The sequence below is a fragment of the Haliotis rufescens genome, unplaced genomic scaffold (genome assembly GCF_023055435.1).
Source record: "Haliotis rufescens isolate VD_foot unplaced genomic scaffold, xgHalRufe1.0.p SCAF_13, whole genome shotgun sequence".
Lineage (NCBI taxonomy): Eukaryota > Metazoa > Mollusca > Gastropoda > Lepetellida > Haliotidae > Haliotis > Haliotis rufescens.
The window spans coordinates 40,366,960-40,392,884 of NW_025963813.1; the positions used below are offsets into that span (position 1 = coordinate 40,366,960).

The window sequence follows — 25,925 nt, forward strand, 5'->3', positions numbered from 1 at the left end:
TATGACTCAAACACACTCCAAAAGTTCACAGAACGTTAATAGCAATCCATTTTCAGCATCAGCTGGGTCTGGATTTCTTTCCAATGCTAACTTTACTAGGTGCAACTTTTATTTCCAGCGAATGACATTGCGGTAGCCGCCATTTTCTGCCGGTTATGAAAGCAAGGGATGTCACTTCAAATGGAATGTTTGGAACGGATGACGTCACGACGTCAGGACTCGCCGCGTTGATATAGTTCGCTTTAAATAATTAAATTTTGATGTTTAATGGGTTATTTTCTTATGATTTATGTATCTGTCAATATAAGAATTGATGTTGTATTTGTTGAAGTTCTAACAGCTTCGTGGTAAATTTGCTCACGTGAGGCACTGTCTTCATCAGCTGATGAACGTCAAGAAAATACAACTTCAATCCTTATATATACAATGTGCTGTTTTAAGCCTGCATGGATATAGACATTTGTGGAGTCAAACATGAGGTCCAACATCAGGGCTACAGGGCAACTTGGTTGATTGCAGTGATGTTGCCAGCAACGATTGGATATTGAGAAGTGCTGAGCTAGAAATCAGCTCATTCTATCTGTTCCTGTCCTCGGGATTATATCACGGCGTGTCAGCTTAATGTGGGAGGAAAGCCCGAAGTGATGCAGGTCTCAGACGTTTACCACTTCGGTGAAACCCACGAGCACTGGTATGGTGCTGACAGACCTAGAAACATAATCGGGGCGAACCGGGATTCGAACCATAGGTTTCTGGCGTGCCCAAGGGACGTGCCCCCATCTGAAACAGTCAAACTTAAACTAACCGGATCAGGGAGAAGGCGACTGTGTAAAATGACAAGGTCAGTAACCGCCAGAGCAACTGGGCCCTGTACTATAAGCAAGCAATGGTTATAAGGAGTTGTTAACATCATTCTTACATATTACACGTGCATGCAAGATGGTAACCAGATCCTCATAATTATCATAGTTAATTGACACTTCTCTTTCATAATAAATATCACATGGCCTTATATTCCTATGGATAATAAAACTATAATTAATAATAACATTATTGTATAACACACGCTTGACATTGCTGCACAAAAGCGAGGTAGCAACCTGTTTTGTGACACTATCTCATGTTCTTATTAAGAACAGGAATAGGCGTTCGGGTAGCCTAGTGGTTAAAGCGTTCGCTCGTCACGCCAAAGACCTTGGTTCGATTCCCGATATGGGTACAATGTGTGAAGCCCATTTCTGATGTCCCACGCCATGATATTGCTGGAATATTGCTAAAAGCGGCGTAAAACCATACTCACTCACTCACTAGAACAGGAATAATCTTTCCAGTGGTACATTGTGTATAAAAGCAATATGTGATCCGTGCATGAACTGATAATAGTTGATATATGTAACTGTAGTTGCAGCTCGTTTCCAGGTGGCTTGATAAACTTGGAATCTCGGCCAGATATAGAATTAAAGCGGTGATGCGACAGGTGCTCCTCGGGGGCCCGAATAGGCTTATAATTATAAGCTCCTCATGGTCCACGATATATATACATGTATATTAAATGTCAACAAAGCGTTTTCGCAATCAAAATACATGTAGCGCGGGAAGTCCCTACGGTGACTGGTCAAATTGTTCCATACGTACAACTATCCGGCAATAGCAGTCACCTGTACCAAAGTGCTACGCTTATTGTTCTTATAATTTTGAATAGATACAGTGAAAGCTGTAACTAAAATGACACGATATTGGAATTTCTTCCGGCCATTGCATCAAATTCTCTTTTTATACGTACATGTACGTTGTTTCATATTCTAAATAATAATATTCTTTGACTTAACTGATCTGAACTAGAACGTATATCTAGTACACCACGTTTGGGAAGATTTCCACGGCGATCGACGACTAAGTGAGATCGTTTATCGCCTGACTAACGCCGTTAGAATTTGGCACAGTTGTCTAATTTTGGTATGTTAACACGTGCTTTTCATGTCTGTTTGAAGGTGTGCTATTAAGAAACAATACGTTTTTTAATTTTTTAATTTTTTAAATCTTTATTCACATTTCAAATAAAATACAATGTGCAACATTTCAACAATTATACATAATTCAAAATCCACTCCCTTTATATCAAACTTTCAAAGCTAATGCAAATATAGACAATCATAAAATATGATATCATGTAATATTCCTAGGATTAAAAAAGTTTGTGCAAGGAAGACCAGAACTAAAAGAAAGCTGTATAAATGCAATTTAAGAATGCAATTAATTTGGTCATATTGTACTATCTAATAATTGTACGTTAAATATATTTCAACTTTAGCTGAAAACCCTTTTCGTGATTGTTTAAACACAATACATTTGATAAGTAATATAACTACATTGAGAGAGTTGTCTCCCTTCCACTGATGTCGTTAACCAGTTGAGAACAAGCTCCCACGTCTGAGCAACATATTCACAATCATAAAATCAAAAACACTAATGTACATAAAGTTGAGTACGGGAATGGAATCTTTTACAGTGAGAAAGCTGTCAAATTGGATCCAAGATTGCACAGCCTTTTTTAAATATTTTAGCCACACATATTATTCTCGAATGGTTCAATAAATAACATAAATAGTAACTGCACACAATATATAGATAACAGATTTCTGAATGACAAAAGGTTTTCATTGTAAATGTAAAAAAGGTGTTGATAATTTAAATAGTTTTCAATATACTTTTATTTACCCTGCATGATCTAAATTATCAATTATTTCGATCAATACAGTGTGATCTACATTCGTATTTAGTAATATTTGATTTTTTTGTTTCCTTACTAAAAAATATAATATGTATAAAATATATCTGAGAGAGTGAGTCAGTGAGTATGGTGTTACGCCGCTTTTAGCAATATTCCAGCAATATCATGGCTGGGGACTCTAGTCTGAGAGCAAGATGAATCGATTCTTGCGTTTATTTAAAGGGGTTTCTTAACAATTCTGAATTATATTTGTTCCCTCCATATGATGTAGTTAAGCTTGGCCAAAAGTGAAAAAAGGGAAAGATATTATTACTGAAAACCACTTGTTAACGATTTTGCTAGTTCTATTTTCATAGTTCACTACTAAAAACCTATTACATGTATATATTCTGCTTTTCCTTTTATGACAAATAACTCCATTAGTTCATTGATCTATGATCATTATCTATTTCAAATACAATTCTCATTTATAAAAAGATATATGAACAAAAAAGTGTTATTTCATGGATTGGCCATACAAGTATTTATTGCGCAAAGTAGGCAGCCAAGTGGGAAATATAAGATGAGGCGAGAATGTGTTTCCTGGTTGTCTTTGTGAAACACATTTTTTTAGCACATGAAGAGTATATACATTGAACAATACAATACAATACAATGTAATGCAGTACAATACAATACAAATCGAGGTAATTCCTATTTTCGTTATTTTGTCTTTCATGTATCCTAGATATTGATAATAATTGTACTGTAAGAACAACAACAATTATTTCTTTCACCTGTGTAAGTTTCTGGAGAAATTCATGTTTTCATAAATTAGATATAAATATCAACAGCACATCATAACACACGAAGTATGAATAAGCGGTTTGCATGGTGCGTGTGTGCGCCCGAATACGGTCTTCGACTGCGATTTAGAGTATCAAGTGATATTATGTCATGTTAAACTCACTGACAGCGCCAATGTGATTGTGTTTTGGGGACTGGTTTGCATTTTCTTCTACGTTGTGATTTATTTATTTATTTAATCAATCCTGTTTGATCGTACGGTAGAATAAACTTGTTCATTGCTAGTAAAGAATAAATTATGTCGGATATTTGGTTATCAATTTGAGTATTGTTCGGGTTATATAGCCCTATTTACTTTTTGTCCTTTGAAAATGTTGGATGTCAATTTCCCCGAGTTATCACAAATGAAAGAGCACCGACACTGAAACTGATTGAAGGTAATCTTTGAAACACTCAGCGTATGAAACAATCACGACCACTTCCGTCAATTTCTTTTACGTTAAAACACTTAACTTTCATCGGGACTTCTTATCGGTAAATTAACAACGTGGACAAGTTCCAATGAATGTGTACTTTGACATAAAAATCCAATGCCTATTATAGATAGGATATGTACTTTAAATGATATAATTATTTGCCAATTGATGTCAGACAAGGGCGCTTGGCCAGTTGACGGCCAAGCTAAATGAGGGTGAAAGTGATGTGTCACAATACGGCACCGAGCGGTATACAAAGCCAGCGGACGGCCCAGCTAAATGAGGGTTAAAGTGACGTGTCACAATACGGCACCGAGCGGTATACAAAGCCAGCGGACGGCCCAGCTAAAAGAGGGTGAAAGTGATGTGTCACAATACGGCACTGAGCGGTATACAAAGGCAGTTGACGGCCCAGCTCAAAGAGGGTTAAAGTGATGTGTCACAATACGGCACCGAGTGGTATACAAAGCCAGCGGACGGCCCAGCTAAATGAGGGTGAAAGTGATGTGTCACAATACGGCACCGAGCGGTATACAAAGCCAGCGGACGGCCCAGCTAAATGATGGTGAAAGTGATGTGTCACAATACGGCACTGAGCGGTATACAAAGCCAGTTGACGGCCCAGCTCGATGACGGTTAAAGTGATGTGTCACAATACGGCACCGAGCGGTGTACAAAGCCAGCGGACGGCCCAGCTCAACGAGGGTTAAAGTGATGTGTCACCATACGGCATCGAGCGGTATACAAAGCCAGCGGACGGCCCAGCTAAATGATGGTGAAAGTGATGTGTCACAATACGGCACTGAGCGGTATACAAAGCCAGTTGACGGCCCAGCTCGATGACGGTTACAGTGATGTGTCACAATACGGCACCGAGCGGTGTACAAAGCCAGCGGACGGCCCAGCTCAACGAGGGTTAAAGTGTTGTGTCACAATACGGCACCGAGCGGTATACAAAGCCAGCGGACGGCCCAGCTCAATGAGGGTTAAAGTGATGTGTCACCATACGGCACCGAGTGGTATACAAAGCCAGCGGACGGCCCAGCTCAACGAGGGTTAAAGTGATGTGTCACCATACGGCACCGAGCGGTATACAAAGCCAGCGGACGGCCCAGCTAAATGATGGTGAAAGTGATGTGTCACAATACGGCACTGAGCGGTATACAAAGCCAGTTGACGGCCCAGCTCGATGACGGTTAAAGTGATGTGTCACAATACGGCACCGAGCGGTGTACAAAGCCAGCGGACGGCCCAGCTCAACGAGGGTTAAAGTGATGTGTCACCATACGGCATCGAGCGGTATACAAAGCCAGCGGACGGCCCAGCTAAATGATGGTGAAAGTGATGTGTCACCATACGGCACCGAGTGGTATACAAAGCCAGCGGACGGCCCAGCTCAACGAGGGTTAAAGTGATGTGTCACCATACGGCACCGAGCGGTATACAAAGCCAGCGGACAGCCCAGCTAAATGAGGATTAAAGTGATGTGTCACCTGTCGTATTTTGTACATTTCCATCGGCTCCTGCCATAACTAACATTTGAAGCCATTCTCTCGATCCACTCACTGATGCTCTATCGACTCGTGTGACGTCTGTGTTATTATTGACATTTACATGAACTCCGGTAACATATCAAAACATCATTTCCATTCGCTCTTCCATGCTCATGAAGAGGTATATAACCAGTGCACAACCTTTCGGCACCCACGCATAATGTTCCAAGAAGCAGTGTGGCCTCATTGTTATTCTGTACATTCACAATAGCTCAAGCCCTCAGTAACATATCAACACACTTTTGAGAACCACTCTTTAATGCAGAGTCGTGTGTCGCTTGTGTTTCTTGCGTAAGTTAACAACAGCTCTGATATTCAGTAACATAATAAATCTCTTTCGATCTACGCATTGCTGCTCCATGGAGAAGTGTGGCTCCCTTGTTATTCTGTACATACACATCAGCTCCAACCGTCAGTAACAGGTCAACACACTCATTCCAACGTGACATTGATGCGCCATGAAGTGGTGTGTTGCCTGTGTTATTCCGTACATTCACACCAGCTCCAGGCTCCAGTAATATATCAACAAACACTTACGATCCATGTATTGATACTCCATGTGGTGGCGTGTCGACCGTACTATTCTCTACGTTTACACCAGCTCCAACCTTCAGTAACAGATCAACACACTCTTTCGTAGACGCATTGATCCTCCATAAAGTGGTGTGTTGCCTGGTGTATTATGTACATTCACTTCAGCTCCAACCTTCAGTAACACATCAATCCGTTCTTTCGATCCACGCATTGATCCTCCATAAAGCTATGTGTCGCCTGTGTTATTTTCTACATTCACAGCAGCTCAAGCCTTCAGTAACAGACCAACACACACTTTCGTTCATAGAATTGCTACGCCATGAAGTGGTGTGTTGCCAGTGTTGTTTTGTAATTGGACATCAGCTCTAGCCTTCAGTAAGAGATCAACACATTCTCTCGATCCAGATTTTGATGTTTTATGGAGTGTTGTGTCGCCAGTGCTATACTGTACTTTTACATCAGCTCCAGTCTTCAGTAACAGATCAACACACTCTTTCGATCCACACATTGATGCTGCATGGAGTGGTGTGTCTCCTGTTTCGTTTTGTACTTTTACATCAGCGCCGGCCTTCAGTAACATATCGACACACTTTTGAGATCCACACCCAGATGCTTCATGAAGTGGAGTGTCGCCTGACTCGTTTTTTACTTTTACATCAGTTCCAGCCTCAAGTAACATATCAACACACTTTTGAGATCCACACCTCATGCGTTATGAAGTGGTGTGTCGCCTGATCTATTCAGTACCTGTATATCAGCCCCAGCCTTCAGTAACAGGTCAACACACTCTTTCGATCCACACATTGATGCTCTATGGGGTGCCGTGTATCCTGAGTTGTTTTGTACTTTTACATCAGCCCCAGCCCCAAGTAACAGATCAACACACTTTCGAGATCCACACCCTGATGCTTCATGAAGTGGAGTGTCGCCTGTCTCATTTTTTACTTTTACATCAGCCCCAGCCTTCAGTAACAGGTCAACACACTTTTGAAATCCATACCTGGATGCGTTATGAAGTGGTGTGTCGCCTGATCTATTCTGTACCTGCATATCAGCCCCAGCCTTCAGTAACAGTTCAACACTCTCATTCGATCCATGGATTGATGCTCTAACGTGTGTCGCGCGTCCTATCAAATCCCCGACATTCACGTCAGCCTTAAGCAGCAGGTCAACACACTCTTTCCGTCCAAACCCTGATGCGTTATGAAGTGGAGTGTCGCCTGTCTCGTTTTGTACTTCAACATCAGCCCCAGCCTTCAGTAATATATCAACACACTTTTGAGATCCAAACATTGATGCGTTATGAAGTGGTGTGTCGCCTGTCCTATTCTGTACCTGTATATCAGCCCCAGCCTTCAGTAACAGTTCAACACACTCTTTCGATCCATGGATTGATGCTCCATGAAGTGAAGTGTAGCCTGAGTTGTTTTGTACTTTTACATCAGCCCCAGCTTTCAGTAACAGTTCAACACACTCTTTCGATCCATGGATTGATGCTCCATAAAGTGAAGTGTAGCCTGAGTTGTTTTGTACTTTTACATCAGCCCCAGCCTTCAGTAACAGTTCAACACACTCTTTCGATCCACACATTGATGCTCTATGGGGTGCCGTGTAGCCTGAGTTGTTTTGTACTTTTACATCAGCCCCAGCCCCAAGTAACAGATCAACACACTTTTGAGATCCACACCTGGATGCTTCATGAAGTGGAGTGTCGCCTGTCTCGTTTTGTACTTTTACATCAGCTCCAGCCTTCAGTAACACGTCAATACACTTTTGAGATTCAACCTTTGATGCGTTATGAAGTGGTGTGTCGCCTGTTCTATTCTGTACCTGTATATCAGCCCCAGCCTTCAGTAACAGTTCAACACACTCTTTCGATCCATATATTGATGCTCTATAGAGTGTCGCGCGTCCTATGTTATCCCAAACATTCACGCCAGCCTCCTCTAACAGGTCAAAACGCTCGTCCCATTCACGCCTGGATGCGTTATGAAGTGGAGTGTCGCCTGTCTCGTTTTGTACTTTCACATCAGCTCCAGCCTTCAGTAACATATCAACACACTTTCGAGATCCAAACATTGATGCGTTATGAAGTGGTGTGTCGCCTGTTCTATTCTGTACCTGTATATCAGCCCCAGCCTTCAGTAACAGTTCAACACACTCTTTCGATCCATACATTGATGCTCTTTTGAGTGTCGCGCGTCGTATGTTATCCCAAACATTCACGCCAGCCTCCTCTAACAGGTCAAAACGCTCGTCCCATTCACGCCCTGATGCGTTATGAAGTGGAGTGTCGCCTGTCTCGTTTTGTACTTTCACATCAGCTCCAGCCTTCAGTAACATATCAACACACTTTTGAGATCCAAACATTGATGCGTTATGAAGTGGTGTGTCGCCTGTTCTATTCTGTACCTGTATATCAGCCCCAGCCTTCAGTAACAGTTCAACACACTCTTTCGATCCACGGATTGATGCTCCATAAAGTGAAGTGTAGCCTGAGTTGTTTTGTACTTTTACATCAGCCCCAGCCTTCAGTAACAGTTCAACACACTCTTTCGATCCACGGATTGATGCTCCATAAAGTGAAGTGTAGCCTGAGTTGTTTTGTACTTTTACATCAGCCCCAGCCTTCAGTAACAGTTCAACACACTCTTTCGATCCATACATTGATGCTAAATGGAGTGCTGTGCAGCCTGAGTTGTTTTGTACTTTCACATCAGTTCCAGCCTTCAGTAACATATCAACACACTTTTGAAATCCACACCTGGCTGCTAAATGGAGTGGTGTGTCGCCTGTTCTATTCTGTACCTGTATATCAGCCCCAGCCTTCAGTAACAGTTCAACACACTCTTTCGATCCATACATTGATGCTCTATAGAGTGTCGCGCGTCCTATGTTATCCCAAACATTCACGCCAGCCTCCTCTAACAGGTCAAAACGCTCTTCCAATCCACGCCCTGATGCGTTATGAAGTGGAGTGTCGCCTGTCTCGTTTTGTACTTTCACATCAGCTCCAGCCTTCAGTATTATATCAACACACTTTTGAGATCCAAACATTGATGCGTTATGAAGTGGTGTGTCGCCTGATCTATTCTGTACCTGTATATCAGCCCCAGCCTTCAGTAACAGTTCAACACACTCTTTCGATCCATGGATTGATGCTCCATGAAGTGAAGTGTAGCCTGAGTTGTTTTGTACTTTTACATCAGCCCCAGCCTTCAGTAACAGTTCAACACACTCTTTCGATCCATGGATTGATGCTCCATGAAGTGAAGTGTAGCCTGAGTTGTTTTGTACTTTTACATCAGCCCCAGCCTTCAGTAACAGTTCAACACACTTTTGAGATCCACACCTGGATGCTTCATAAAGTGGAGTGTCGCCTGTCTCGTTTTGTACTTTTACATCAGCTCCAGCCTTCAGTAACACGTCAACACACTTTTGAGATTCAACCTTTGATGCGTTATGAAGTGGTGTGTCGCCTGTTCTATTCTGTACCTGTATATCAGCCCCAGCCTTCAGTAACAGTTCAACACACTCTTTCGATCCATACATTGATACTCTGTAGAGTGTCGCGCGTCCTATATTATCCAAAAAACCATTCACGCCAGCCTTCTCTAACAGGTCAAAACGCTCTTGCATTCCACGCCCTGATGCGTTATGAAGTGGAGTGTCGCCTGTCTCGTTTTGTACTTTCACATCAGCTCCAGCCTTCAGTAATATATCAACACACTTTTGAGATCCAAACATTGATGCGTTATGAAGTGGTGTGTCGCCTGATCTATTCTGTACCTGTATATCAGCCCCAGCCTTCAGTAACAGTTCAACACACTCTTTCGATCCATGGATTGATGCTCCATGAAGTGAAGTGAAGCCTGAGTTGTTTTGCACTTTTACATCAGCCCCAGCCTTCAGTAACAGTTCAACACACTCTTTCGATCCATAGATTGATGCTTCATGAAGTGGTGTGTTTCCTGTGTTATCCTCTACATTTACTCTCGCTGCAGCTGCCGGGGTGTCTCTTGACTTGATACCTGAATTATTGTCAGCTTTCTGCTTTCTGAAACCTTCAGCCGATTGACCAACTTCTGTTTCGTCTTCTTCGTGAGACGTATAAAGCTGTTCAAGAAAAAATAGAAGAACCTCTTGGCTTCCTCCCTTGCACGCTGAGTGCAGTGCAGTATTTCCATTTGGAGCCACCATGCCGACATTTGCTCCTTTTCCCGTCAAAACTCTCACGACATCCAGGTTTCCACTTGTACATGCTTCATGAAAAGGGAGTTGTCCATCCTTCGATGTCATATTGACTGTGGCCCCTTTATCAAACAGCATCTCAACAACATCCAGATTCCCACTTTTACATGCAGCACATACTTCATCGCCACTAAGGTCTGCTCCTGCCACAAGTAAAGTCTTAACAATGTTCGCATGTCCAATTGTACATGCTTCATACAGAGGCTTAAAATGGAAATCGTGACCAGCAACATTTGCTCCTCCCTCGAGCAAAGCTTTCACAATTCCCTCCGTGCCATTCCGACATGCGCTAACGAGAGACACGTCCTTACATTCACTATCAACATCAACTCTATCCAGCACCAGTTTTACAACTTCTTCCTTGCCACTGAAACAAGCCGCATGTAGAGGAGACTTATCATTGTTATCCACATAACCTACAGCTCCTCTATCCAGTAACAGTTTCACTACGCCCTTGTGACCAGACCGACACGCTAGATAAAGTGAAGTTCGACCAGTCCCATCTGTTACATCAATATCTTCACCCTTGTCAATGACATACTCCACAGCTGACACAAGACCATGTTCACACAGGTAATGCAGCACAGTTGTGTCATTTCTGTCAGATGCATTCAGATCAGGAAGAAGGCGAAGTATCTGGTGTACAAAGTTACAATCTCCGGTCTCAGCTGCTATCATCAGCGGGGTCTGCTCATCAAGTCCGTAGGTCGCATTGATGTCCAGTTTTACATGTTGTGTCAGATATGTCAGCACATCACCTGCAGCATGTTTGCACGCACCGTATAAGATCTCATCTATCTCTGTCTGATGCAGTGTAATGTTTCCCTCCAGTATGTATTTCACCATGGTTGAAGATTTGTTGCTTGGAAGCAACTCCAAACAGGATTCTTGTGTATCTTTATCAGTGTTCCTCAGAAATGTATATACAGATATCTGATATTGTTCTTTCAGTATGTTCATCATTTTATCAATGAAATCTGGATCACAACAGATTTGGTGTGAGATTACATATGCCAAGTTGCCCTGCTGAATCTCCAAGGCAAATCTCTGCACCAAGTTGTCAATGCAGAAAAGTGGGATTTCTGCAACCAAACCTTGGTTTTCAACAGTCCCATGTCTAAGTCGCTGGTTGATGAATGAGAGACTACAATTCTCAATGACAAATATTGGATCTTTTTCAGTCAGAAGAAATGCAACACTGTCATAGATTGATGGATGGTCAAACATGTATGTACCATCTTCCAGCTTCAGATATGACCCAACAAGCTCATTGGCAGATGATACACAGTCATGCATCTTGTATTTGTCTTTATACAATTCAGACTGAGACACTTTACCATTTCCTTGGATCATTGCCTTCAGGAGTTGATACTTTGATTTATTGTTTATTAATTTCTGCAAAGTTTGGTTTAGAAATTCAAGAGGACTCGTGAAAAACTCCTCTGCTGATACCTTGGCATTCTGTTTAAAGGCTGTGGCAAAAAGTTTACAGACATGTGGAAACCCATGTGGACACGCGATGTGGCTTAATTTAAAAATGTCTATTTTCTCAATGTCAACACCTTCCATTCGAAAAACTGATATCAAAATATTCAGTTTTTCTTCATGATGTCTGGTTGGTGAGAGTTCGACGAGATGTTTACTGCTTGTAAGATATTCCCTCACTCTTCCAAGGTCTGGTAAAGAGGATTTTAGTATATAATCACGTCCTACAAGAATAAATAAAGATTGTTTCTTTCGATTTTGCTCTGGATTGATGTCAGTTAACTTATTTAAAGTTTCATTTAGCTCCAAGTCAGGCTTATCAAGAATGGGACGAAGAGAGGGTCTCCATTTGGTCCACTCTGCAACGTGAAATTCCAGATCACCAAATATATCATCCATCATAATCACTGGGTTGGTACAGGTCCTGGTGACCTCATTGAACTCGTCTGGGGACACAACTTGGAATACTTGTCTCCCTTGGCTGTGCAGATCTCTGAGGGCCATGTAGGCCACTGTAGACTTCCCCTCTCCTGGTCTTCCCTTTATTGTCACCCATGTTGCTCCTCTGTCAATCTTCTCCATCAACTTCTGTAGTGCCTGTGTCTTAACCATACCTTGGGTCCATGACTGTATCCTTAATTCTGTTCGTTCTGAAAAACCGCAAAATATCTTCGAACTTACAAATCTGATAATCTTTTCAACCCTGCTATCCCCTAAAATACTTTCCAAACTTGCTGTACTGTGTGATAAGTTATTATCTGATCAAACAAAGGATCAATGTGTCATGTATTAGTAAATGAGCTACGAATCAGTGGTCAAATCGCAAATGTGAATCTGACATTCATTCTCATCTCTTATTGAAATGTAAATATATAAAACAATTTTGGAAATAACAAAAGCTTTTTTTCGAGACAAAACGTGTTTACTTGATGTTACTTTTCATATTTACAATAACTGTTTTTAAATTATCTATTTTCCTGACATGTTATGTATATTTTTAAGATTGAAAGAGTAATGACTCAGAATCATGGAAATATTACATGTTTGAGAAATGGAAACTTTTCAAATAAATTTGCTGTATATTGCACAGCTGTTATATTGCAGCGTTTGGTCTGTTATCTATTGCTTCATTATACTTTCACCATGTTCATGCTTCACGCTTGACGACTAGATTGTATCTATCATTATTTTCAAGGCTCATGTCTGATGGTTATGCTATTTCTCTCATCATGTAATTCATGCTAATGCTTGATGACTATAATTGGGAGGAGTTGTTATCCTCTGGAACTCACTCCTGATCTTCTGTACTGTAGTCAGCAGTTTCTCCTCGTCCTCCTGGGGACAGGGCTGAGATTTGCCGATGTTCTGCGTTCCACCGAAGGTCACATTCCTGGCCCCCTTCATCGTCACATCTCCAAACTGCTGTTTGACTTGAAGAATGTTATACTGAATGGCTGTAATGTACCAAATTCTTTGTTAACTCGACCCTCATGAAGAGCCAACACCATTTACACATCGTAAATTACAGAATCCTATTCGCTTGTTGTTCAGATATAAAGAAAAACAACAAATGAAGATGCAAATTTTCTCAATTTTATGATATTGTTATAGTGCAAACCATTTAAATACTTTTATTTAATATTTCATTTATCTAAATACCTAACTGGTTCAACATGTTTCCAAGTGCACCGAAATTCTATGCCCTTTGTCTGTTTAAAATATTCAGCAAACATTCGACGTATCCCCTCTTATCATAAGCCCCTCCGGGCAGGACCCTTAATCTCCAGGGCTATCTATAAATTTCAATTAACACCTCCTAACGTCGCCGGATCTTACGTCTATACATACACGTTAGACAATGACCTTGCCACACGTTACGTAATACCTCGCTCTACAAAACCCGACTGACATGGTCAGTCAGAGAGACAGCCTAGAGAAGAGCCAGAAGGTAAGTGACAGAACGGTTCTCCCACCCGGGAACATTGGCCACTCGGTCCCGGTGTGCGTTCTGTCACGTTATTATCAACATGTACCTTATCGAATGTCATTTCAACTATCAACAATAAATATGGCTGCTGTCGTCTAAACTTCACCCCTGAGTTTTGTCTTCCGTCATCACCCTGAGCTACCATCTGAGGGCCGAAACTTACGCCCTTGGACAGATGATGGAGAATTATCCGGGTAGCGTGAGTTTGCTGTGACTCACGCACGATCCCCCTACCCTAACTCGCAGCAAAGCAAATGGTAGTTCAGAAGAGGTGATGGGAGACAAAAGCAGCGTCAAGCCAGCCGCCATCTTGACGGGAAAACGAAGAAAATGACAGACAACAGTCCAGCCAACCCGATCGTCAGCAACAGACAGCAGCCCAGCCTACACCATCGTCAGCAACGAACAGCAGCCCAGCCTACCCCATCGTCAGCAACGAACAGCAGCCCAGCCTACCCGAACGTCAGCAACAACGACATCCAGACAATATTCATGTAATCATGTGAGTACGCCAACGTTCAGCCATGCTACCAACACTCAAGATCAAGTCGACCAACGTCAAGATTCTTTAGCAAGTGCCTACCGTTATATGTGTGTGTGTGACAATATATTTGAACCTTCGTTCCAACTCTAAACGAGTACTGTGCTAAAACGTATTCTCACGGACATTCTTGTTCATGTAAGGTATGTTATGTAATCAAGTCATTATTGTTTCGTTGTCTTAAATTGTTTGCCGTGTTTTTCTATAATGAGTATGTATTGCAATCTATGTATTGTTATCAGAGGTACATCCTTATCAGATTAAGTTTTTGAAATCGGCTAGGCTCCTACTCTATTCATGTCCTACACCCTACGCTTATACGCATTTAGTGCAGATCCACGATATCTGCGGGTTCCGAGTCGTCCCATACAAATCAGACTCCCGGTTTCAAGGATTTTTCTTTTAATATGTGGCCCTATAACCATTACTATAGACAATAGCTTTCAAAAAGTTATCCAATACCCTACAATTTCCTGCTTATATCTTCATTTATTCCTTTTTGAGTATGTAAGCACTGAAATTATTTGTACTCTGTGTGAAAACTGATAAAATCGATGTAGTAGCAGCGATTGTAGAAGTATAATAAGTTAGGGAGCCTCGTTGCTTACCAAGCTTATTCAGTGGAGATTGTGTATACAGTCTATATCCTACTTCTTCGTTTTGCCAACGTGATTTTGTGCTTAATTATGATACCGGCGAAAATTATGTATATTCGTGCGATCAACCGTAAATGGTCTCTGGCACACAAAATACGATTCGTTCAAATATCTTCGAGACAATTTCACATGATTGAATTTTTCATTACATTCCAGTTTAGACTTTTGAAGTTGGTTAGGTTTTGCATACACATTCTACTTTTTAGCGCAGATCACACTTCACATCTGCTAGCCTTGTCGAGTCTAGGCTCACAATATAAGACTCCCAATTTCAAAGATCTTACTGTTATCATGAAAATATTACTTTCATATGCAAACGACAACGCTTTACCCACATTATGTTTTTGTCCCCACGTCACACTGCAAACACGAAAACGTCGTTTTTTTCCGTATATGGTCATTGGACGGAAAAACGACTAAAAATTCATTAAAATTGATTAATTGGTCAGCGTCTAGAAAGTGTCCAGAAAAGGGTCGAGTTTTTCAAGCGTAAAATGGACGGAAAAACGATGCTTTTTGCTCCGCCTTGTACAACTGTTAACGGCCAATCAGATGGCGCTGGTCCCCCGACGCACGTGATATCCAAGGCTTCCTTTCGGAAGCTTAAGGTTTCGTATTTCTGGCATGCCTTGCTCTAGTATCTGTCGCGCGCAGTGCAGCGAGATTTGCTGATAAGCTAGTTTTAGGATATGTAACATGTTAATGGAATTCAGACACGCGCCAAGAAGTCAAACCAAACAATGTTACTAAGTTTATTGTGGTAACGGCTTTGTACAGTTACCCTATCGGATAATGGGTTGTGTTTCATTTGGTTATAACAATAACTAATTTTTTAATGTGAAGTTTACAAGATATACGACTTGGACGCGAGGTCGGTCACATGACGTTCTTCACGTGACTGTATTCTTGAAAAGGCGCAAACACTGACTACTTCCACATTCCTGGGGAAAACCCTTGGAATTTCCTGGTACGAATTCATACAGAAGCGTGGTTGCAAGCCAATTTAAGGATACCCTCGCCACAACCCATCCCAGAGAGAAAAAACACGAAAAAAAATCCAAACTGTCGCTGTGACAATTTACAGAAATCTATGAATTTACCTTAGTATCTATTTGACACATCTTCACAATCACCTTTCAATGATTGGCCAATTGATCAGTGATGCCAAAGGCTTGAAATAGCCACAGGTTAATTAACAACTTCGGAAATATCTCCCGTCACGTTTATCGTGTCGGCCATTTTGACGTATTGTACTTGATGTAAATGTATTACAACGCTCTGTCATTGTAATTGACTTACTGAGGTAATTCTGTAAAAGATCTTCTCATCTAATGAGGATATTGTTTGGAATATATTTCTTGTAAACATACTAAAACATATGTTCCTCGCTTTGGGGGAACTATTTTATTCCGGGGTGGCCCATTAAATCTAGTAGTAAGTCAAGGCACCATGCGTGATCTGTTATTTTATGTGTTTAAATTACGATTTGGGGCGTTAATAAAATACACTGACGCAAGTATATTCTATTCAAATCAATTGGATAATTGAATATGCTTTCTTTTACATATTACATAACATCACTGCACAAAATATGAACAGTTGCAGTAACACACTACGGTAATCGCATTAACCATCTTTTTTAACTGTACAGTATTTCAGTATTTCAGTTATATCATGGTGTATCAGACTGATGTGGGATAAAAATCCGAAGTGGTTCAGGTAATCCAATGGGTGTTCGGGAAAAGGTGAGCGTATCCTGCCACACAAGTGGCACCCGTCACAAACACATGCAAGGACAAGTCAAATGTTCACCTGAACAAAACACGGAAACACACAGTGATGCCCGTCCTCACTTTTACCGAGCATGTAAATTATTTTGTCCGTCAAAAACATGGACGAGTATAAACAATATCTTCATTCACGTAATACATGTCATACATTTGACAAAATGTGTATTGACTCGGAGCTTTATTGTTAATCACAGCGTATGCAGTTGAACTCATCACCCGCCCCATTATTGATAACCCTTCTTGAAGATCTATGCAACACTCTATCTTTTAACTGGCATGTCAGACTTCTATTTAATAACTCAGTTTTATTTGCACGGATTACTATGGAAGGGACATTGTCTCGTTGTCGCATTGTCGCATTGACGCCTTTACAAAAACAAGCAAAACGTGTCAAAATTAACAAAAGCGCGACAATTGGCCATTTGTCGCATTGTCGCGTGTTCGCACTGTCGCTCTTTGATAATCCTTTTCTTTATTTTACAAAAGGGCGACGATGCCGTATCGCGACATTTTCAAGGTCAAAATATGTCTCGTTGTCGCATTGTCGCCCCATCCCAAATGTGTATAAAAGGCGTAAAGCTCAGTTATTGTTACAGTTGGGAAGTTCAACCTGATAAATGTACGTCTTGAAATGAAAACACAAGTCCGTCCGCGAGTCCATAACGGTTTATTGTGAGCTCTTCTCTAAAAGTGCTTAGTGTTCAACTCCCAGTTCCAAACACGTAGTACCTCCTCAATAATCCACATACCTCCAGTGCAGTGGTCTTCCGGAAGATCTTACTCTTGACCGTATTAGACAACTGACGAGTGCACGCCTGACCTGTGACCTCGTTGCAACCCTCGTGATGTGTTTGCCGAAGGGAGAGGTGTAGGAAGTGTGTGCTCCAGCCCAGCGCAGAGCTCGCGACACACGACATACTGAATGTTGTATACAGTATATTGCAGTTGATATACTGTATACTGCATGTGATACTTATTTGCGGAAATTTCAAGATTCAAGATTCAATTTGCATATATTTCATATACAACAGACCGCCGTCATATATCACTGGAATACTGCTGAGAGCGGCGTTAAAACAAATTGTTTTCATAATGGAGCGCTGCAGTCATTTAAAATAGAACCGTATACATATGTACTTGTAGTACCAACTCACTCTATTTGTTTCGAATATTCAGCAGAAAATATATTATTAACCAGGTCTTTGGGAAAAGATATCAGATTTTTATAAGCAGCCACATAGGGATGATAAAGGACCCCTCGCTGATTAGGTTCTTGTTTACTTAAGAGCAGAGTTGGCCATGTTAGAACTCCGGGAGCTCCGGCGGGGGTCAAACTGGTCTTGTTAGTGTATGGTATGAGCTGTGGCGTTGACCCAAGAGAATAAAGTAAAACATGAGACCAACTCAAGTCTATAATGATTGGGAAAGTCTAGATTTCCACAGCTCTAGCCTGAAATTAAGAATTGTTCTATGCTCCATTCTAATTGTATTGTTTTCATTTTGTAGACATGGATGGACCAACCAGGAAAGAAATTGATGGAATATTAATATCACATGTTACAACTGATCCAGTTAAATTCATCACACAATAATAAATTAGTATTTGACATTACGGCATTTGATTATTAGGGCATGATCATGTACATGTTCACTGTAGTAATGTACACACCAGTCAACTTGATTATAATTTTTATCAAAGTGTAGCGCGGCATCAACGATTACTTTATGATATCCTCATTTGTCATCGATGTATTGACATCGAACAATGGACGGCAATTCGAAATTCTTATAAATAGCTTCAATAGGGACAGCGCCGGTGTCAGTACAATTTTCCTAGTTAAAATAAGTATCTACAAAATATAATCTGAAGCAGACAAGAACAATATTTTTTTATTAATGCTTACTTTCATGGATAGAATTAAGGCAATCTAGGCTTGCCAAATCGTTCTAGACTTGAGCTGGATTCCTTTTAAATTTATTCTGTATGGTCTGGGAGACGAACGGGCGTCAGTATCGCATGGAGAACTGGGGCAGCCTTAATCAGTGTAATCGGATATGTTGTGGAGTTTCGGTTTTGGGCTGTTTGCTGAATATATAGAATTGCGAGTTATGTATACTCTGTATTCTTTCGTCATGGTAGCATATGTATTTTCTATGTTGCTTTTTGAATTATCCACAAATAATAAGAACTACAATGTAAACCTCTCTCTGGAGATATACAATAATACAGTAACTACTGAAGGGCATATCTGAAAAATGGGACTTCTCGACAAATATTTCTTTCTTAAATACTACCCGTTACAGGCATTCTGATCATTATATCATACTTTGTACAGTTTAAAAGTCAAATAATGGCAAATTGTGTATCTTTCTACATTTTGAATTAATTATATTTTCTGAAATAAAACCTTAGCATCAGATAGTGGTATACACGAATATGATCTATACTATGATAAATGAATTATCAATTTCGTATTATGAATTAGATAAACAGAAATATGATAGTAAAACAAATTATTTTAATATATTCTTGTGAGTAGGTAACGAGAGATCTAGGCAACTCACTAACGTAGCCATTTATGAAAAATGAAATATTAAAAGTTTAGGGGTTTGAACATGCACATTGAATGACAGGGAAGAAAGCAACGTACGCAATAATTAAATTATGAATCAAATTATGTTATAAATATAATAGAATATTTAGAAAATATAAGTTTAATTTCTCTTTGTTGGAAGGTGTTTAATAATTATATAGATTTTGTTTGATTGTTTGTTGTTTAACGCCGGACTCAGCAATATACCAGCTATATGACGGTGGTTCGTAAATAATCCAGTCTGGACCAAACAATTTAGTTATTATCATCAAGAGCACCGATCTACGCATTTGGGATACGATGACATGCATCAACCAGGTCAGCGAGCCAAGTCGCCTTCGTACAAGCATGGGTTGTTGAATGCCTATTCTAACCCGGATCTTCACGGGTATTTTTTTAAATAATAAGGTACAATGAAATTCTGTATATGACCATAATAAGTGTGTATAAGTAGATGGATAATATGTCCATACACGCCAAGTAAATGGTATATGCATTAATTTAAATGCAAATGATTCAATGATGAGTTCTTTCACAAGTCCATATTTCAAGACATGTATTTGATATTCATAATAACTCCACAAAAGCTACACAATGGCAACAAAACGGTACCAGCATTACAGATACCAATAATACATGAGATACATATAATTACTATAAAGTTAAAACATGTATCTAAATAGAAAATTAGAAGGATACACTTTCGACATTTTTCGTATTTTGTTTTCGTTTGGAGAGAGAAGTTGTGATTGGTATCTGATGGGTGCAAACAGGTGTTCCCTTCCGCCCAGGCCTTGCGGCAGTGCTATAGCCCAAAATGAAACAAGCCTTGTTCAACAGGTTCAGACTGAAATTTCCATCCCACTTGGGCTCCTTTTAAATTTAAATTATAGTTTCTCGTGTCGATATGTGTCAGAAGAAATGAAATATTACAGCACTGGTGAATAGGTTATATGCGCATGCCAGCGTCGATCCTATAATATCCTTTTATGCAAAATACATATATACTGATGAATTAAGGTAGTAATACTACACAAATATATGTCCAGATGCATACAGAAGTATCATCTCGTTTTCTTAATTCGTGCTTTGAGCCCTTTTTCTACCGGAGATTCTGGGGTGTTACATCACACCAGAAAGCCAGGTCCAAATTCAAGTCATAATTTCATGGTCCGTCTTGTATGTTGGAAACCAATATCGCAATATGGCTAAATATTGCTGAACGTGGTATTAACCCGATTACTCACATAATTATTCCACTTTCTACAGTCATCTACGAACACTATCTTTGAGGAGGTATATCTGTATCATCCAAATGTCCATACATATATGTCCACATTTATATGTATAAAGCAAGTCGTCCTGCACTCTTCCTTAAAAGATAAATGTTAAGTATTTCCTCTGTATAGATTTATATAATGTAATATCGTTCTAATGTAATGCTGATGCAGTAAACGTACCACAGACCTAATGCTAGAATAACATCTTATTTCTGAAATGAACATATTTTACAGAAAAAAACAGTTGTTTAAACAATAGTTATAAAATATAAGAACAAGGAGCCAAGAGCCAAATATTGGGCTGTGTTGGACATATTTGTTTCGGGGTCTTATGACAGACAAACCTGATGCCTTTAAGTATAAAGATAAGTAAGTATAGATGTTGTACATATTCAAATATGTTCGTGATTAACCAAACCTTGAAAAATATTGAAAGATGAGTGGTAACTATTTATGCCATTATTTCAAATTAGAATGAGAGCACATCAGGAAAGCATGGTACTTTAATATACGTATCTTGTTAACCCGATATTCTTTTTTAAGTAAGAGAAGCATGTATATCGAGAGTACAGGTTTGGTGCGTGACTTATCACACAGTACTTTCAGAAAGTGCGCATATTCTGTTTATCGGCAATAAATAACATAAGACGATTCATACGGGTAAATACGATTGACTTCGGAACTTGTATAGATTATTTAAGGTTAGGGGGAAATATATGTAATTAACAGAACTTTGGCCGGGTTTGAAGGATTTGGGTCCTGGCTTGGGCTTTGTGTTGGACGTGTAGACGGCATTTCAAGGTTTGACGTATCAATGACAAAAATGATGTTAGATGCAATTCTCTGCCTTTTCGGGTGAACAATTGGCTTGCCTTTGGATGTGTTTTTGGCGGGTGCCACTAGTGGATCGGAATGAGCTCGCGTTTTTGCGAGCATCCAATGTCATCATTTATTATGATGAATCATGAAACATGCCCCTGATGCTGTCGCAATGGTGCAGTTGGCGCTACTTTTGGCAAGGGTTTCTCATGATAATGGAAATGCTTATGTTGCTTTTGTTGACCGATACACATGAAAAGATATAATGTTAGTGTATGTGGTCATGTAATTAAGAAACAAACGACGAGTGGGAGTTGTTTATTGTACGATAAACAACGACAGAGACATGTTTATTTCTATATGAGATATCAACATTACGTACAGCCTCTTTTAGGGTGTTAAATTAGGAAAAAATACACGCTTTACAATATTTACCCGTACTTAAATAATGATGATTCCTTGAATAGAATCCGACAGCGGCCATGCTAGATAAATCCATTTTAGGATTTGAGTTTGGTCCCGCATATTCTCACAATTTTCTCGTCAATCATCTGTACCTTTTCTCCCAATACCAATTGTCATATCACTCTCACTTTCGGATTCTCCAGCAACATCGCGTAGCTATCTTATGTCATCAAATGCCAATTTCTAATTGCTTTATCATGACGTATCCGTGTCATGTAGCAATAACATACACAAATATCGTTGACTTCGACGTTGAATAGTGTCATGAAATATGATTATCCTCTTGTTGGCAATATTTCTGGTTGATAAATCTAACATATTCTTACTTTAAGAATAGCGACTATACATTATTATATCCCTTATCAGGTCTCTGTAACATTTGCAAAATGATACAAATATAAAAATACAACTGAACCTAAATCTAATGTTTTAATATCCTTACGTTGCTGAGTGCAGCATTAAACAACAAACAAACAAAACATAATATCTTTAAGAATTATGTTAACAATTCCGATGCTAAAAATAATCTCACAATCTCCATACCTCTTTCTCTCTATGAAAACATAATAACTTTTTTTTAATAATCTGTAAGAATAATAATGGCAATACTATCATAATTATCATCATTATTTATGTTACTTATCCTCAAGTGAAGTAGTCCTCCACACTATACATTCAGTGAAGAAGCCCATGAACATATGAACTATGTAACATACATTCATGGAAATTAGATGAACAGTTGAAGTTAGCAAATGATATTATTCGGTCGAACGTCTATCAGCCATCTATTCTATTCATGAAGAACATTTCACGTGGGACCAACAGAGGGAATTATGACTATCGACTTGCTAATTATTTTTTTTATATTCATGCCAGCTCAAACGATCTATTGGCTTGATTTATTGTTATGGTATCCACAAAATAAGTAGGATCCGATTTTGTCCGTTTTTGTTGAAATAAAACTGAATTATATTTGCTGTTTACATATCAAAGTTTGCCAAATTGTTACAAAATGTTTGCCCACAGCAAGGCTACGTATCCCCAACATATTGTACTAGGCACAGTATCACTGGACTGAGGGAGGGCGGTATTCCTCCTTGTGGGTCACCTGCTTGGCAATATGGGACGGGAAATCTGCAGGGGGTGAGGGCAGTTAAGTTGATGGTACAGACAGATAAGAGAGATCATTTTACAAATGTGAAACCTCAGTCCACAAAGGAAGAGGCGAAAGCTGAAACTTGGTGAGGTTTACAGAACAAAGGAAGTTATTTCTAGTTTCTTACTGACTCTCGAAGATACATGTAATAAAACAATTAATGCGTGTGTGTGTGTGTGTGTGTGTGTGTGTGTGTGTGTGTGTGTGTGTGTGTGTGTGTGAATTGTACACCATAAAAATGGCTACGTATGTAGTTGGGGTAGATATGTTAAAAGCCCGGCCAGTATGACCTTTGAGTCACTACAGTTTCAGTCATTAAAATGCGTAAAACAGTATTTGAGTGAAAGAAAACACTATAAGTGAGTGAAACAAAAGATTCACATTCTTCTTTCCCCACCATTATGTCCACGTCAGCCAGCATGGATCCATGCGCATGCTTTCATACATAATCCATCCTCCCACCATTCCCCTACATCCATCGCAGTATAACTATGACTATAACCGCCTTCGTGCATCCGCACTTATGTTCACGTTGCATTGCATATGCATCGAATTACACGTTTAAAATATCGTAAATATTTTACACCATGTACATATTATATATCAGCAAACATAGAGTATTATAACGCAATAGATTTCATCCGTCAAAACATCACAGAAAGAGGGGCAGCCTGGAATTTTACAATGGCATCTGAATGCACTAAGACGTTCAACTGGTCAGGAGGTGAGAGTTGCGGAAGATTACGGTAAACTTCAGTTACAGATCTCCATTACGAATATCGAAGTATGAATAAAGATCACAGCTTGCTATGACGTGTACTTCATTCCTGCAGAATTAGCAATGTCCTTAGCTCTAAATTGTATGTCTAAATGCTTATGTAGACAAGGACCCAAATGTATATAGGCATGACCATATTATATTCTACGCAAATATCACCACATTTAAAAAGAAAGCTAGATTGAGTCTTTGAAGGGCATTAAGAACTGATACACACAAGGAAAAATATTTATGGATGTCAACGGAGGAACACTGCGTTTCGGAATATATACTTTCTCCTTCATCAGGTGAATATTATTAAATGCTATGAGGCAGAGAACATATATTTGTACCTGTAAAAACAACAAAAGTAAAAAGATAGCAAAGAAGGGAACGCAACAAGGGAAGCCAACAGATAACTGGCGCTGATTTACCCGCCTCCCGTTTGCCCATTGTCCATTTCCCATTACCAATCATTCATAAGTTAAGTTTTGGCTTTAATTTGTCCATTGATAATCAACCATCAACGTCTATTATCTCCACCCTAAAAATATGTAGTGTACTGAGAAAGTGGTATCCAAATATAATGTGTGTTACTGTTGACAACTTTCTTAAAGGCATTGTTGGTTCAAAGCTTTCGGCCATAGAAGCCGTGCCATTTTTCTCTTGTCAGAGGAGAACACAAAGTATACGTCATCTGGACTAACATTTTTGGTTCGGTGGCTGGGTTAGATTGCCAACTTTGTGTTCTGGCGATTGGGTGCCCCACTCACAGTGTGGGTTCAAATCCCGGACGGGACTCAACCCAAGAAAGTACGAGAATCTGTACTTTACTCCGAAAGTGTTATCCCATTTATAACATTTGTTGTCAAGAAAGCACAATAAATGTATATTCGGCTTTGGATAGGTAATGATATCACAGACATATACGGATATTGATGATGACTTGGAGGAGCTTCGTAGCGCACGTCTTCTCAATTCAGGGATTGGTAAATCCAAATATGTGTGTGCGCGTGCGTGCGTGCGTGCGTAAATGTGGGCCTGTTGGATGTTACATAAAACATTCATCTTGAGCGTGATGGTAGTTCGAGTTGGATAAGCATGTTAACTATATGATCTTCTTTAGGCAGAGAATGCCGCGCATGAATATATTGATGAAATTCCTAGGTACATGGGGCCTTTTCGTCCCCAGGAATACCCACAGTGGAGACTTCAATGGGGATAGGGTGTACACAATGTGCTGCCTGGTAGATTGTGTGTCATCAGACCGGACAACGTTGGTCTTTGACTGATTGTGGCGTAAAACACACTTATTCATTTACTTATATCGGAAATTGAATGTTCATCTTAATTGTTATTGTTGAACATGTATTATATTTTTAAAGAAATAAAACAGTGACATAATAACTACAACTTTATGTGAGTGCGAGTAGCTTTTTTGGAATGAGATGAATAAGTCTTATAAAGTTGGAAGCTACTTCACAACCGTGTAACTATGAATTGACTTTATTGGGTAATCAAAAAAGAGATAGGACCTAAAATAGCCAAATTTCATACGATTTCACTTGTCCACCATCTTGGATGCAAGGCGAAAACATTTCAGCGCGTTTGAAGCCACTGAGAATGCCCCCTGCAGAGTTGGACGAACATTCTGCGGTGGCGCGGCTGAGTTGACTAGAGGCTATCAGCAGTATTTACTGTCCAGGTTATTTAGGTCCGTTGTTTGTGTGTGTTTGTGTTTGTGTTTGTGTGTGTGTGTGTGCGTGCGTGTGTGTGTGTGTACGTGTTTGCGTGCGTGCGTGCGTGCGTGTGTGGGTTGGGGGCGTGGGGATGAGATGGGGGGGATAGATGATAGATTTAGCAACAAGTAAGGTCATCTTGAGTGGGAGGGTATTCGCAGATGGATTAGCATATGAACTATGGTTCTCTTTAGGCAGAAAATGAGGACCCACGATGTTCGACTTGGTAAGAGTGTGTTATCAAACATCACAGCATTGTTTTTTTTACTGACTGTAGCGTCAAAACAAACTCATTCATTTACTTGAACTGAATGTTCATCTTAAT

General features: G+C 39.9%; 1 protein-coding gene across 1 annotated transcript in view; it reads right to left on the reverse strand.

Annotated features, from left to right (window-relative positions):
* Positions 1 to 6,636: 6,636 nt before the first annotated feature.
* LOC125378689 overlaps positions 6,637 to 25,925 on the reverse strand; it is a 34,110-nt gene continuing 14,821 nt past the window's right edge. The window contains exons 4-8 of the mRNA XM_048394627.1: positions 13,109 to 13,270; positions 8,873 to 12,466; positions 7,697 to 8,476; positions 7,416 to 7,498; positions 6,637 to 7,124 (exon numbers count right to left, since the gene is read on the reverse strand). Of these exons, the coding sequence (XP_048250584.1) occupies positions 6,786 to 7,124; positions 7,416 to 7,498; positions 7,697 to 8,476; positions 8,873 to 12,466; positions 13,109 to 13,270 (4,958 nt within the window). The 3' untranslated portion in view covers positions 6,637 to 6,785. The remainder of the gene's footprint in view (positions 7,125 to 7,415; positions 7,499 to 7,696; positions 8,477 to 8,872; positions 12,467 to 13,108; positions 13,271 to 25,925) is intronic.